The sequence below is a fragment of the Agelaius tricolor genome, unplaced genomic scaffold, assembly GCF_023055355.1.
Source record: "Agelaius tricolor isolate 1412-34295 unplaced genomic scaffold, bAgeTri1.0.p SCAF_71, whole genome shotgun sequence".
In the NCBI taxonomy this organism is placed as follows: domain Eukaryota; kingdom Metazoa; phylum Chordata; class Aves; order Passeriformes; family Icteridae; genus Agelaius; species Agelaius tricolor.
The window spans coordinates 698996-715033 of record NW_027269331.1 but is presented as its reverse complement, the minus strand read 5'-3'; the positions used below and the strand labels follow the sequence as shown (position 1 = coordinate 715033).

Here is a 16038-nt window from a genome sequence, read left to right as displayed (position 1 = left end):
ACAAAGGTCTGGTTGCTGCACCTCCCAGCAGTTGGGAACTCCATTCGTAGTTAGGGAGAGTGGGGAGAGGGTGTTCAAACCTAACTTCTGGAAGGTGGAATTTGCTACAACCTCTGAAAATAACTTGATCAGCTTTGCACCTTTATGGGAAAAGCCTTATTGCAATTTTCCAGGTAAACTGCAGCACTGGATCTTTATGGCAGGTGTTGTGTTCAGCTGGTTCCTTTCATGGCACCAGGTCCCAACCTCTGCACTTAAATAAACACCCATAGTTGTGATGGTTGTGGTGTTTTTAGTGTTCAAGGAAGAACTTGGAACTCATGAGGATCCAACAGAGCTGGTGCCAAGCCAATTGCTACTTCTAGGAAGAGTTGCAGGAGCTGTGCAGCTGTGGGTGTGTTTGCAGGGACAGATGGACTGAGCAGCACTGGATGGGCACTGGACACAGCCACGTGTGGGTGGCACTGCAGGGAAAGGAAACCTCCAGAGGGCTGAAAGGCTGAATGCTTTATTCATGACCTGGGTGTTGGTTTCCTTGGATGCCCACTGCAGTGACCATGGATTTAGCTTTGCTTTGAAAATACTGAGTTCAGGGGAGTGTTCTCTGGGGAGGTGCCTGCCAGTCAATTTGCACTGTCTTAAATCACAGAAGTGGCCATTATTTACCTCATTTACAGGCAGCTTCTAGCAGTTCCCAAGGGGTAACTATGCCTTTTGCATTCCCACCTCTTTTTCAGCTCTCCAGAGCACAGGAAGGACTTTCTGAAGGCGGTGCACTCCATCCTGCGGGACAAACACAGAAGACAGCTCCTTAAAACCGAAAGTTTGCCCTCCTCCCAGCAATATGTTCCCTTTGGTGGAAAAAGATTGTGTGCTCTAAAAGGTGCAAGGCCAGCCATGAACAGGGCAGGTACTGTAGGGCTACAGACTTTCAAGATCCCAGTAACCCCAGCAGCGTTGTAGGGCACACGGTGGTGTCTGTCACTTGTATATTAGGATTAGCATTCTCTCCTGTGTTGGTAAAAACTGCTGGTTTTCCATGCTTCACTTCCTTGAGAGCCTTAAATTGCCTCTATTTACCTTGCTTTGCACTCGAGGCTCAGCTTCAGAGCAGTGCTTCTGGCCTGGAAGGGAGATGGGATTCCTGGCAGTACCCATTGGCTGTGCACTTTACTCCCAGCTGGGATTCAGCTGAACAGAGCAGAAGCTGTGTGATCCTTAAAAGCATGTACAGAATTTTGAGGTGACCTGAGCACTTTTGAACTAAAATGCACAAGGAAAAACAGGTCCCCTGAGCTTGGTTTGAAGGGGCAGCTGTGGGTGTCCTCCACCTAAGCCTTTCCAGCTCAACTGCTAAAGGGGACATCCTCCTCCTTCCCACATTTGGAGAAGTTAGCACTTGGTACTCTTATTTTTGTAATGACCTCTCCTAAACCATGGATTTTCCTTTGCAGTTGACTTCAGGGAAAAGCAGGTTTTCATTTTCAGAACTCTAGATGCTGGAGGGAAGAAACATTTGCTTCCAACCCCAAAGTACACGGCACGGCTGCGTGTTTTGTTCTGGTCTGTTGTTTATTTCTGCTCAGTAGATCCAGCACTGTAGAGAGCCAGGCTTTCTGTTCCTCCTCTGACCAGGGCAGGCCAGGCCAGCACCAGCTGAGCCCAGCTTCTCACTCGGGGTGCTGCTGGAGATGCCAGGCCTCCTTTCAGATTGGCTCCATGGGGCATTTGTGTGATGAGTTCTGCAGGGATTAAAATCCCACCCTGGAGTCCAGACCTCTCCCTAGAGATAGCATTTGCAGCTGCTGAGCCATTGTAGTTAATGCATCTTGTGAGGCTCAGGGATATTAAAATGTGACCTGAACCCCAGGGCAGAGCTGGATAAACTCATCCTGCAGTGCTGAGAGGCTATTCAGTGCAGGAGAACAAACTCCAACCTCAGAGCTCTATGTGTGCCCCTGAAGCAGCGTGGTGCCTGCAGGATTTACCCCTGCTTGGGAGGATGTTCTGACACAGAGGATGGGAATTTGCTAATTGGGCCAATTGCTGAGTAGATGGAACTTCTGACAGCTCTTCTGGGTTGGGGGATTGGTTTTGTCCTCACCCAGAAGGGAAGAAGCGAGGAAGGGAGTAGCAGAGCCTGGACAGGGAATGTAATTGCCTGCAGCATCTTCAGCACTGAGCTACCCCTGGGAAAGCTGTAGGAAAGCTGCTCTGATCCCAAATGTCCCTCTGCAAGGTGTGAAGCTGTTGGATTTTGTGGTGGGCTGGCAGCAGGGGCTGCGAGTGAGAAGCTGAGCTGAGCAGGTGCCCTTGGTGCTGGCTGGTGCTCAGGAGGAGCAGCTGAGGGCCATGATCTGTGACATGAGGGATCCAGAGGCCATGATCAGTGATAATGCTGGATCTAGAGGCCATGATCTGTGACAGGATAGATCCAGAGGCTGGGATCTGTGACATGGTGGATCCAGAGGTTGTGATCTGTGATATGAGGGATCCATAGGCCATGATCTGTGATATGAGGGATCCATAGGCCATGATCTCTGATACGGTGGATCCATAGGCCGTGATCAGTGGCATGGTGGATCCATAGGCCGTGATCAGTGGCATGGTGGATCCAGAGGCCATGATCAGTGGCACGGTGGATCTGAGCAGCAGGAACTCCTCGTGCAGAGGCCTTGTGCCAAGGAGCTGAGGATCCAGGGCCACAGGGAGATGGGAGTGACCGGGCCCTGCCCGCCCCAGACAGGACTTGGCTTTAGCGCAGAGTTGTGGCGTGTGTAAAACACCTGTGGGGTTTTATCTTTGTGTGTGCAGTGTCAGCCCCCAGCAAGTCTCTGGGGAGGAGGAGGCGGCGGCTGGCCCGAAACAGGTTTACCATTGACTCGGAGGCCCTCCACGGCAGCAGCCCCGAGAAAGAGCCCGCGCAGGGAGGGGACACTGACCGCTGGGTCGAGGAGCAGTTCGACCTGGCGCAGTACGAGGAGCAGGAGGACATCAAGGAGACCGACATCCTGAGCGACGACGACGACTTCTGCGAGGCGGCGCGCGGGGCGCAGCGCGAGCTGCGGGAGCGGCTGCAGGCCACCTCGCTGCGGCCCGGCCCGGCCGGCGACGCGCACGCCGCCAGGATGGCCCAGCTGAGGAAGCAGGCGGCCCTGCCCGCCATCAACGGCGCCGCCGAGGGCCACGGCGAGGAGGTCATCTGGGTGCGGCGGGAGGACTTTGTGCCCGGCAGGAAGCTCAACACCGAGCTCTGAGGCGTCCCCGAGCCCCCCGTGACCCCGCGGGGCGCACACTTGCACACACCGCTGCGGCAGCTCAACCGGCCCCAAGCCATGCGGCCACACTCTAAACGCTCAAAAACAGGGAACGAAACGAGCTTGAGGTCCTGTCTTGCGATAACCAAGGGCTTTCACACCACTTTATTTATTCTAAAACAATCAGGGGCTGAAATCGAGCATGGGGAGAAGGTAATCACTGGAAAACAAATGACTCTGGGTGTCTTAACCTCTGTGCAGCCAATGGGCTCCGGCAGGAGCACGAGGACAGAGGGGTTGGTGAAAGCCGTCGGTCGTAGGCTCATCTCCTTCACGAGGAAACTGCCTTTTTAACCTGTACAGTCACAGTACTCTGACTCCCTTTCCCTCTCTAAATGTAAGAGAATATTCATGTATTTTAGGAACGTGTGAGGAAAGGTTTGGGATTTATGTCGTGTTCAGTCCTCTTGGTCTGTGGCTGGTCTAATTTAATGTCAATGTTGGAAGCTCTAGTTTTACATACTCTTGTAAAGATGCCAAACTCTCTTGGAAGAGATCCAAATTTAACACTTGAAGAGATATTTTTTTGTATTTTACCTGAGATGCAGGGGCACAAAGGGGTAAGAGATTTAGGGTAGCTCCACGTCTAGGATACGAGGCTAGCTTTTTGCAGAGGGTTAGGAACAGTGGTTTTATATTAAAATATGAACTGGAAAACTCTTATTTAGGTATAACTTTCTTCAGGAAAAGGTTTATTGTATATGTTTGAGACTGGAGTTTAGTTAGCTAATAAAAAGAATAATAAATAAAATGACATGACTGAATTGCAGTGGAGCAAAGGGATCTGCGGTGTGCCCTTGCTGGAGTCACAGATCCCTTTGCCCCACTCTCTCTGGCAGAGTTTGGGCTTGGGGGACAAGGAATTCATGGCCAAAAAACTGACCTCGCCCACTCTCCTACCGTGGGTGAAACTAGTGTATTTTAATTCCTTTATAAAAGCTTTTCCACTGCAATATAGGATGAAACAAGTTCTACACAGGTAAACTTCTTTAACATTTTAAATCTTTTATTTAAAACATCTAAAACAGGGTAAAATGTGACTAAAATCTCGTGGTTTTTAAGTAGACTTCCAAATACGAAACACAAAATAGCACTTTTTTTTGTTTTTAGGATTTATATAGCTTTCCCCATTGCAGTCTCACCTATAGGAAAAAGAAAAAAAAAAAGGAAGATTATATGAAATTTTGTTTCGTTTTGTCAGTATCTATTGGTGTTTGACACATCACTAGGTACTTTGAGAACCTGAAATTTTATAATAGCCTTAGGATTATATTTTATAAAATCCACTCTGACTATATTTTAAAGCATAACAAGACTTATCCCCTCCCCCCAAAACGTCCATCACTGTCTGTGTGTCCCAGCTGGCATCCTCCCCTCCCTCCCCTGGTTTCTGGTGCACTATACTTGACTTATGGAAGCTTTCTCTAGTAACTTTTTGCTATCTCCTGGTTTCTTTTGGTAAGAGCTTTAGAAGAGTTTCTACCCCCTTTGTATGATCACATGGTTGTTTTTGTACCATCACCTGTCGGTGTCCCACGTGCTGGAGGGTTTGGCTGTCCTGGGCTGCTCCCAGAGGATGCAGTCAGCACTCAAATACTGGAAGGCTGGTACTGGGAAGGTACCGTGGCTCTTGTACATAATGTCATGACATGTCTATGTCAAAGGTTCTTATATATTTCTTTTATAAGCTGAAAGAAGGTCTATTTTTATGTTTTTAGTTCTATGAATGGAACGTTGTAAATGCCTGTCGGAAATAAAATACTGGAGGAAAAAAACCCAAAAATAACTGCAGAGAGTGGTGTGTGGAGAGGTTACAGGTGGTGGGGAGCCTGTCACAGGAGGGCTGTGAGGTGGGAAGGGTGGTACCAGGGAGGAGATCCTGCATTCCCAGCTGGTGCAGCTCGGGAAGGAGCCCCCACGTAAGGCTCTGCTTGTGTTTTGGTGATGGAACAATTCCCATTTCCCTCATGGCATCCACAACCACCCATTCCTGCTGCTTTTCCAGCTTGGGAAGGAGCCCTCAGGTAAGTCTCTGCTTGTGTTTTAGTGATGGGACAACTCCCATTTCCCTCATGGCATCCACAACCAGCCATTCCTGCTGCTTTTCCAGGCTGGTCACAAGGAGCCTTCCAGTGAGTGTTCCAAAGAACAAGGTAAAAAGCAGCAAATTCCAGAAGAATGCCAATTGTATTGGGGGAGCTCCCCAGTCTCTCCATGGCCGGTCCCTTGGCCAGTCCCTCTCCCTCTGGGGTGCTGGGTTTGGCCCAAATTTGGGAATGTGGTGTGGGTTGGTGTTGGCACAGCAGTGGGAGAGCACGGGTGGCACTCTCTGGGGGATGACAAAAGTGACATGAGGGAAATGGCATTGAAATGGGCTGGGGTGTGTGCAGCACTTGCTACAGCATGCCTTGCAGCAATGCAGTGCTTGCTGCTTCAGGCAGGATTATTTTGGCTTGTGAGGCTGCCAGGCCAATCCAAACTCCTCAGGAAGTCGGGGAAGTGGTGAGAAGAAGACAGAGTGAGGGCCTTGAGAAGAAAGCAGCACACGAGTGGTGACAAGTGACACGGGTATGCCAGCTCCACAGCTGGAATGCTTTGGCTTTGAAGCTCTGTGCTTTAGCCACCAGCCAGAAACAGAGGAGCACAAAGGGGAAATCCTCCTGCAGTTCCCCGTGCAGTTTGGAGAGGTGAGCAGCAGAACCTTGTTTGTGTGCCAGGCCAGACCTGGGTGTCCCTGTGGCAGAGAGCTGTGCCAGATGCCAGCTGCCAGGGTCAGGCAATTGATGACCCCTCTGCCATCACACCTTGCTCCAACAGCTGAGTGATTGCTTCTGGGGAAAACACTGCTTGAAACAAAACAGCTAACTCAGGGAACAATTAGAAATACCACGCTGAAAAATAAAGAGGGCTTGAAATTAATTAATGTTGCAGGAAACAGATCAAAGGCAGAAACTGGGATCCATAAAGCTGCAGAGGGGTGTGAATGGAATATTAAATAACGTTCTAGGCTGCCCATGGATGGAGGCCAGGCTCTGAATCAACTTGGGGTGCTCAGAGTGTGGCATTTTGCCCGTGGGCATGATGCTGGGGAGATGGAGGGAGCCCCAGAGAGGGGCACAGGCTGCTCTGGACCAGCTGTGCCCAGGGCCCAGGAGCCTCTGGCGCTGCCCAGCCCCGGTTCCAGCAGCTTTTTCCTTCAGTTCCTGGACAAAAGCCTGGCTCTGCTGCCCTCTGGGTTGGTCCAGCAGGAATCGTTGCTCCTCAAGTTTCCTCCGTAGGAGCCTGGAGGCTCCTCTGGCTGCACGGGTCGGGGTTTGGGGTTAGGGTTAGGGTCAGGCAGCCCTGTGTGCTCCCCCAGACATGCTAAGGCTTTTCCTCACTCACTTCCAGGACCAGAGTGACCACTCCCATGGCCACTACCAGGACAGGAGTGACCGGTCCCAGGACCACTGCTAGGACCAGAGTGACCATTGCCACCCGGTGCCGATGCTCTCCCTCTCTCCCAGGTAAATCCTGGATTCGGTGCCGATGCTCTCCCTCTCTCTCCCGGTAAATCCTGGATTCGGTGCCGATGCTCTCCCTCTCTCTCTCTCTCTCAAGTAAATCCTGGATTCGGTGCCGATGCTCTCCCTCTCTCTCCAGGTAAATCCTGGATTCGGTGCCGATGCTCTCCCTCTCTCTCTCCCGGTAAATCCTGGATTCGGTGCCGATGCTCTCTCTCTCTCTCCCGGTAAATCCCGGATTCGGTGCCGATGCTCTCCCTCTCTCTCCCAGGTAAATCCTGGATTCGGTGCCGATGCTCTCCCTCTCTCTCTCCCAGGTAAATCCTGGATTCGGTGCCGATGCTCTCCCTCTCTCTCCCAGGTAAATCCTGGATTCGGTGCCGATGCTCTCCCTCTCTCTCTCTCTCTCAAGTAAATCCTGGATTCGGTGCCGATGCTCTCTCTCTCTCTCCCGGTAAATCCTGGATTCGGTGCCGATGCTCTCCCTCTCTCTCTCCCGGTAAATCCCGGATTCGGTGCCGATGCTCTCCCTCTCTCTCCCAGGTAAATCCTGGATTCGGTGCCGATGCTCTCCCTCTCTCTCTCCCAGGTAAATCCTGGATTCGGTGCCGATGCTCTCCCTCTCTCTCTCCCAGGTAAATCCAGGATTCGGTGCTGATGCTCTCCCTCTCTCTCCCAGGTAAATCCAGGATTCGGTGCTGATGCTCTCCCTCTCTCTCCCAGGTAAATCCTGGATTCGGTGCCGATGCTCTCCCTCTCTCTCCCAGGTAAATCCGGGATTCCCGCTCCGTTCCAGCCGCGGCCGGGGGGTGTCGCCCTTGTCCCGCGAATCCCGCCCGGCTCCTGGGAAATCCCAGGCTTTCCACTCCTAACCAGACCCAGGAATAGCAGAGGACTGCCAGGCAGTGGGCAGCGGCATCCCCGCTCTGCTGGCGCTGCAGAACCGTCCCCTGCCATCCTTCGGGGGGCTTTGTGCCTCTTTCCATTAGGGAAAGCCATTTCCAGGGATGGGTTCGGCTTCTCTTCCTCTCAGCAGAGATTAAACCCCTCTAATGAACTCCTCGAGGGGCTTTAGGGAGCCCTTTTTAGGAGCTCTGTGGTTGTCTCGGGGTGGTGAGGATGGGAATGAGCTCAGTGCTGGAGGGGGCAGAGGGATGTGGAGCAGAGCTGGGGTGGAAATGCACTTGAAGAGAATCTGCTCTGTTCCCAGGTAACTCCAGGGGAGCACTAAAAAAGCCCTTCAGATCTCCAGTACGAAATTAAAAACTCGAGCAGAGGGAGAGCATCGGCTCTCTTTGAGGTCACTGCAATACCAGACTATTAGCTGAATTATTTCCAGGAAAAGGAGATTAAAAGAAAGTTACTTGATAAGAAAATCCAATCCTCTGCCCCCTCTAACCCTCAGGAGACATGAGAAAATGAGCAGCTGCTAATGAAGAGATTGGAAAATTACTCTTCTTTGCCTGTCTCCTGTGTAAAAGAACAGAGAAAGAGGTGTTGTTAATGGTAAAATAAAACAGCAGGTTTATTCAGTTGTGGGAGAGTGAGGGCTGTTTTATTTAGGATATTTAGCTGCCAGACATCCTCCTGGTACCCACAACAGCAGTTACACCTGGAGTGTGGAGCAGATCTTTTTGGGAAGCACTGCACACCAATCAAACTCTCCTGGATTGCTGCTCTCTGGTCCTGAAGGCAAGGAAATCAAAAAGGGCTGAGGAAGGGCTGTGCCCACATTTAACTCTGCTGCTTTTACAGGAGGCAAAGGGCTTTTCTCTGCCTCACAGGGAGCTGGGGGTGTCTGCAGGTGGCAGTGACAGCTCCACCAAGCTGAGGCTGCACCACTCACCTGGGGTGCCTGGTTTGGACAGAGCATTTTATTCACAGGATTTCTCCAGCACTGCCCAGGCTATTGACTGAACATCCTGGGGACCTTGTTAGCACAGCACACAGAAACGCTGAGAGGTGCAGGTACACAGCCCAGGGCTCAGCACAGGCTGGCAAAACCCACCAGAACCATTTCTGCTGCTGGCTCTCTTGTTCTGGGGACGGCAGAAGGGCCCTGCCAGGAGCTGCAGGGGATTTTAGGGGATGGTTGGCATCAGTTCCTGTGAGAACTGCTGTCTGAACTGATCCTGCTGGAAGGAGAGGCTGCTCACCTCTGTGGCACTGGCACGTGCAGGTCCCTTCAACGCAGAGGGCAAACAGCATCCTTTCTCCTCTAAAGACAAAACACAGAAAGAGATGTAGTTGGTGTGAGATACAGTCCAACAAATACTCCTTTTCTGCAGCAGGGTAGGGGATTTTTTTTTGGCTTGGCACTTGGGGAAATCACTGATTTCACTGCCACCAATTCGTGTGTATAGGCGGTTCCACATCCATGCTCATGGTGGCACCCTGGCTCTGTGAGCTACAGATGCACAGGAGCAGAGGAGGAGAATCCTCCTCATCCCCAGGAGCAGAGGAGGAGAATCCCCTGATCCCCAGGAACAGAGGAGGATTCTCCCCCTCACCTGTGGGAGCTGCTCTGGTTTTTTGCCCCTTTTCCCCTTTTCCCCTGGGCTTTGATCCACCTCTGAGCAGCAGAATGAATTTCTCAAGGTGTGATCTGCTCTGCCACCTCTGGAGCCCCAAGCTGACACAACAGCTCTGAACTGGAAATGAGGGAGCTTTGAAATAATTGGAGGTAATGGGTTTAATTACCTTTTAAAAATCTTGTTTTAATTAATCACAAGCAATGCATGTACAAATTATAAATTGTGTGTTATTCTCAGCAAAGTTGCCATAAGATGCTCTAGTGGGAACACTAAAGCTGGGCAGAATGACTGAAATTTGAACTTTTGGTTAACTCTGATGTGCTCCAGTGACCAAAGCCTGGGAGGGGAAGATGGATTGGACACCTGGAACACAGAATTTACAGACCACAAGGACACTTTGCAGAAAGCAGAAGGTAAAGAAGATGCTAAAAAAGACTCACTATGTCTTGGAAAGGAAAACTACATTTGGAGGAAAAAGATACTAAAAATACAGACTAATTAGCATGGGGAGTGAGAAACAATAACCAATAGAGGAGAGAATACTGATTAATGAGGGAGAATGATGTCATTTAGAACCAATGAACACGAATTTCCTTCTTTTTTTGCTGAAAATGTATGAATTGGTGGGGGAGGTTGTGTGGCAGCATCCGTGTGGAGGCCAGAATTTTGTCAGCCACATCCAGAAACCCTGGCCAGGAATGAAGTGATGCCAAAGGGGGGCTTAGAAGAGGATTTGGTACCGTGGGAGGGTTGAGCCAACCATTCCAAACCTGCCACAGCACATGTATTTATAGGGACATGGGGAATGAGGGAGCCTTGGCTGTGGGGCTGAAGCTGCCCAGAGAGGGGCAGAACCATCCACCAGGAGCTGAGATTTGGATTTGCAGAGAATTCCCCAAGTCTGAGAGTTCAGCAAAAGCTGGTAGGCCAAGAAACACCTATAATTAGGAAATAATTGGGGTTTGATGGGGAAGGTGTGAATTACAGCATCTCTATCGTCTCAGCCTTCTCATGACGCTGAAAATGGAACCAAAGTCTTTAAAGCACCTCTCAGTTGCCCCATCCCTGGGTCAGAGAAGGGCATAATCCAACAAAAACACGGGAACTGCTCCTGCAGCATCCCAGGGAAAGCTCCTTGTGTGGCCACAGCACAGCCCAGCCCAGACACAGCAGCACCAGGGGGGAAAAGGGCTCAGAAAGGTTCTGTCAGAAATGAAAGAAACAGCTGGGTGTTCCCTAACCACTGCAGGCACAAATGGAAGAAAAATTGAACTGAAGACTGATCAGGAGCCTATTGATGGCCACACAAGTCACCATCATTCCAGCTGCATTGCCTGGAGCTGCACTGCTGCCCCCAGGGCAGGGCAAACCTGGCTGGGAAAGAGGCCTGGAGGAGGCAGCATGAGGGAGAGTTGGACAATTTAACTTTCCTTGGATGGTTACTGTAAGCACCTTTTTAATTCCTGGGGGAGTGGTTTGTGGGTTTGTTTGTTTGTTTTTGTTGTTGTTGTTTTATTTTGGTGTGTGTGTGTTGGTGGTTTTTTGGGTGTTATTTGTTTCTTTATTTTTTGGTGTGGTTTTTTTGGTTTTGTTTTGTTTTGTTTTTTTTGGGTTCGTTTTTTTTTGTTGTTGCTGTTGTTTTTGGGTTTTTTTGTTTTGTTTGGTTTTTGTGGGTTTTTTTTAGTTTTGGGGTGTTTTTTTCCCCTTTTGAAACGAACCTCCTCGTTCTGCTGTCCCATGTTTCTGCACTCCACCACCTTGTGTCTCCCCCAGGAGGGATCTTTGTGCCCACCGTGAGGAGGAGGCGCTGCCGTGGTCCCTCCCAGACGGACCCTGGAGGGAAGGGAGCCCAGCCCAGCCCTCAGTGGCACCCCAGGGGTTGGGCTCAGCCCTGCTGAACCTCGGATCCGATCAATCTCAGCCAGGCAAGGTTGGCATTCAGCAAGATCCAGCTCTGACCCCCGTGCACAGGCAGTGCTGTGGCACACAGGGGCAGCTTTAGGGCAGCCTTCCCTCTCCTCAGGGGAACATTAATCCACAAACACCAGAGGTTTATGTCCCAAAAGGAGCCAGAGGAGTCCTTTTTCTTTATTCCAGTACAGGGAGAGGCCATGGGGCATTCCCCTGGGATCTCTCAAGTTTTTGGAGGATGCAGCCTCCTTTTTATCCCAATTTCCCGAATTTGCCTTCTCTCTTTCCCCATTTCTGAGGTGCTTGAGAGGTTCAGACTTCCCAGAATGCCTGATCCCAAAGATTCCCCTCTAATGTACAACCCTCCCTTTTAATTCTTATGGAATTCAGGGGTCTTTCCCCATTGGCTGAGGTACTTAAAAGGCACAGACTTCCCAAAACACCTGATGCCAGAGATTCCCCTCTAATGTACAACCCTCCCTTTTGATTTTTAATTCTTACTGAATTTAGGGGTTTTTCTTCCCCGTTGTTTCTTTCATCTCTCAATGTCCAATTTCGTTTATCAGCAAACCCAAAGTTTATTTCTAAAAGCAAATATCTATTTCCATCCATCAATCAGTGGAACCCTTCCCATTGTTTCTTTCACCTCCCAGTGCTGGTTTCACCTCCCAGCAGCCCCACAGCTTGTTTGGAAAGACAAATCCGCTATTCCTGTCCTACCCTTTCCTTTCTGAGCTGCAAAGATATCCAGAGAGGCAAGTGGTGGTCCAGGGGGCAGAGCAGCCTGCCAGCATCCTCAGAAAGAGTTGTGCCTGCTCAGGAGGCACAGGGAGGGACTGCAGCTCTGCCTGTGCCCCTCAGCAGGGCCCTGTGTCCCCCCACAAAACGCTGATGAAATGGGATTTTTGACAAGAAGGGTTTTCCTTGGCGCAAACCACAGCGGCATCAGGGGCCCTGAACTAATTTGCTTTTTTGTCAACTAGATGAAGACATTAAGTTAATGCCTTTTGTTCCTCGGCAGGGTGTTTGAGGCAGTGAACAGGCTTCCTTGTGTTGACACAATGGATTTATTGTTTCAGCAAAATGCCTGTCTGTTTTCACGCAGGGCATGAGGGACTTGACAGAACCAATTCTGGTACCCGGGGGTTCCTATGAAGCTGAATTATCAGCCTGGTAAAGTGCCATGGTGTCCAAGGCAGCCTAAAGGGAGGCCTGGGGCCTGTGAGGCTCAGGAGCAGTGCACAGAGAATTGTGCACATTGATTTCAGGGGCTGCTGCTGCTGCAGAGGTGAGGATTCCCCTGCAGGGCAGGTTTGTTTTCATTTACTGGAGCTAGAAATGGCCCAGGTGTGCTAAACATTCCCCACTCCCAGGGATTTGGGGCTCACACCTGGCCAGTTCCTTGAAGCCTGGAGCACAGGCTGGACACAGTTAAAGAATAAAGCAGGGATTTATTGAAATGGCTTCAAAGGATCCACCTTGGGCAGCACAAGAGCCCAGCCAGCTGGACCCAAAATGGTCACAAAATGGATGATTGGTCCCAAGTTTTCACCCTTTTATCAGTTTTGGTCCATTTCCCTACTGGGGTTCATTGTCCAATTCCAGCTCCAGGTTCTGCAGTCCCATCCTCCCAGCTTGCTCTCCTCAATTTGCCATTTTTTACCCTTTTTGGGCTGAAGCTGCACTGGTATCCTTGGTTCTGGGGCTGGAAAAGGATTGTTTGGTGTGACTGAGCTGTGAGGAGAGCTGGCCAACACTTTACACGGAGTTCAAAGTTATATATTAATGCAGAACCTGGAAAACATGAAAGCTGAAATTTCTGAGCAGCTGAAACTAAACTGAGCAGCTGCAGGGGGGTCCCTCAGACCCCTGACTTGTCTAAGTCTTAAACTCTCTTAAACTAAAACATTTTTTAAAAAAATCCTTCCAGAATTCCTGAAATCCAGACAGGTTTCACTCTCTGCTGCCAAAAGGTGACCCATTAAAGGCTCTTTTCCCATCTGCCTGCAGAAACAATTTGGTGGCTTCCGAGAGGCGTAGGGTCACTGGAATAATGGGTTTCTCTCTTAATAATGGGATCCTGATTGCACATGATGGCCTCTTTTCTTAACCTTAATGAAGTTGCTCTGTGCATTTGGCAGGAATTAATGATTTGATGGAGATCCTCACAAATTCCCAAAGCCTGACTCTCCTGGCTCCTGCTCCCAGTGAATGGATGGACTGAAATGAATTCCCAGCAGCATCTCTAGAGGCCAAGTTCTGCTCAGACAGAGCACAGTGCAGTCCACTGGGTCCACTGGAGCCCTCTCCAGCCCCAGTTTTGGAGACAATTTTCCCCTGGAAACACCATTTAGAGCGAGGAGGATGCTCTTGTGGCACCTCCCAGAACCCAACCTTCACCAGCGGGGTTGAGGAGCAGAGGGCAAAGCCCAGCACGGACAGGAGGAGGCTGCTGTGGGGGCAGCAGACCTGTGAGTAGAGAAAAATCCATCCCCCAGTCCCACTGCCCTTCCTGGGGGGCTCTGCAGGTCCCCATGGGCATGGGGGGCACAGGGGGGAAGGACCTGGGGCTGTGGGGCACAAGGGGAGGCAGCTGTGGGAGGAAGAAGAGAGAAAAGGGGAGCAAGAATAAAAGGGAGCAAGGAGAGAGAAAAGGGGAGCAAGGAGAGAGAAAAGGGAGGAAGAAGAGAGAAAAGGGAGGAAGAAGTGGAGCTGTTTCAGAATCAGGATCACAGCATCACTGATTTTGGAAAAGCCCATGGAGTCCCAGCCGTGCCCAGTGCCCACCCTGTCCCCAGCCCAGAGCTCTGGGTGCCACCTCCAGGAATTCCTTGGGACAGCTCCAGGGATGGGAGCAGGGACCAGACTTTGGGAGCTGGCTTAGGGAAGGAAAGGTGGCTGACAAAACACGTCCCACACACCCTTCCTAAAATTTTTTTTCCCTAAACTAACTGAAACTTCCCAAACGAACTTCCTAAAAAGGTTCCTCCCTTTCTCTGGAGAAATGTCCCAAGCAGGGTGCAGAGAGGAAGGTTCCAGAAATTCCCACAGGGAGGGGGTGCTGGAATCTGAAATGCAGGGAATTCTCGGGACTTTGGGCCTGTGAGCCAAGAATTAAACCCAGGATTTGGACTGAGACATTGGCAAAGGCTCCCAAACTGAGGTGCTAAAAGTGAGAATGTGGATTTAGGGTTTAAAGCAGAGGCGTGTTAAACTAAGTAAAGTTTAGAGTTTTAGAGTTTAAAATATAGAAAAATAGAAGTAATTACAGAGGTAAACATGGAGTTTAGAATGAAGAGCTGCAGGTTTTTGTGTCATAACACGATTGGCTAAGAAAGCTCACGCTGCAGGTACTTTTAAAATATCCCATTGTTGTTTTTTTCTGCCAAAAATATCAGTCTCTGCATCAAAGTCCTTGTGGTTCTGCAGGTTAAAATATCCCATAAAAAGTAAGGTCTGAAGAGTCAGCAGGAGTGAAAATCCTCTGTGGAGCCTGTGGACAACGTCCCTCTCTGGCCATCAGTGTTGCCACTCCTGCTTTTAGAAGGAACTTGGAAAGAACAACAAAAAAACTCAGAGAATCCTTTTCAGGTGAGTTGGAAACAACAATAAATGGAGGCATGGGCAGTGCTAGAACTGTGAGGTTAAAATCTCCAGCACCTGCAGGAACTGGGGCACTCAGCCTGGAGTGGCTCACGGGTTATGAATTATGGTTTATGATATTCTCCTGCACGCTCAGAGCGTGAGGAAAAGCGGATTTTGGGGAGGCAAATTCCCTCCAACCTGGCAATGTCACAGCCTTGCAAAGCCAAAGCAGATTTGCCTGCATCACATAAAAACTATTAAATTAATCCTGAGCCAAAACCTAAGCCTCTCTGTGGATGGCTAATGGAGCTCTGCCATGGGTTGCCATGTAATCAATACGACAAATGTGTTTGCTGTATTGATTACAGCAGCAGGAGCTGTAATTCCTGTAATTCCTGTCATTCCTGTGCCATACATGCATGTATCTGTATAGAGACAGAACTTTAAACCAGCAAATGTAAAAATCCTAAATTAAAAAAAAAAATAGAAAAAAAACATTTAGAATTTTAAAATTCTAAATTCAGAATCAGCAGCCAGCTCCTTTGCTGTTTCCTCATGCAGCCCTGCCAGTGATCTGCTATGAGGGCTGCCCTGGGCTCTCTCCATCCCTCCTATAGCACTCCTGGAGTGGAATTCCCAAAAAAAAACAAGGGAAAAAAGGGCAAATTTCCTTACCCTTGCCATTTGAGGTGGGGGAAGACTTTTTTCCTTACAGCAGGAACTCAAACTGACACCACTGCCTGTTTGCAACTCGTATTTTTTAATCTCTTTTCAGGCTGCCTGTGCTCTTAACTATTATTATTATCATTATTATTAAATATATAATATAGAATATTATATAAAATATAAAATATTTTTAAAAAATAATAATAGTTAAGAGCACAGGCAGCCATAGAATATATTATATATATTATATATTTATAATATACAATATATTATTATTATTATTATTATTATTATTATTATTATTATTATTATTATTATTATTATTATTATTATTATTATTATTTTGCATAGTGTGTATTTTTCTCCCACCTTTCCACACCTATGGTTTGGTTTGCTGCTTGGTCCCCTCTGGTCCAGGCACATCCTATTAAGGGAGCATTATCCCAGCCCGTGCTTACTTTGGGATTTGTCTGAAGGCAAACCCTGTTCAGTGATGGTGCTGCATTATTAACAGGCCATATG

At 49.3% G+C, this 16038-nt stretch overlaps 1 protein-coding gene across 6 annotated transcripts in view; it reads left to right on the top strand.

Annotated features, from left to right (window-relative positions):
- TIAM1 (TIAM Rac1 associated GEF 1) overlaps positions 1–5103 on the top strand; it is a 150959-nt gene extending 145856 nt beyond the window's left edge. For all 6 annotated transcript variants that reach the window (XM_071417920.1, XM_071417921.1, XM_071417922.1 and 3 more), the window contains 2 exons: positions 738–910; positions 2815–5103. In XM_071417920.1, coding sequence (XP_071274021.1) covers positions 738–910; positions 2815–3257 — 616 coding nt within the window. In that variant the 3' untranslated portion in view covers positions 3258–5103. The remainder of the gene's footprint in view (positions 1–737; positions 911–2814) is intronic.
- The last annotated feature ends 10935 nt before the right edge of the window (positions 5104–16038 follow it).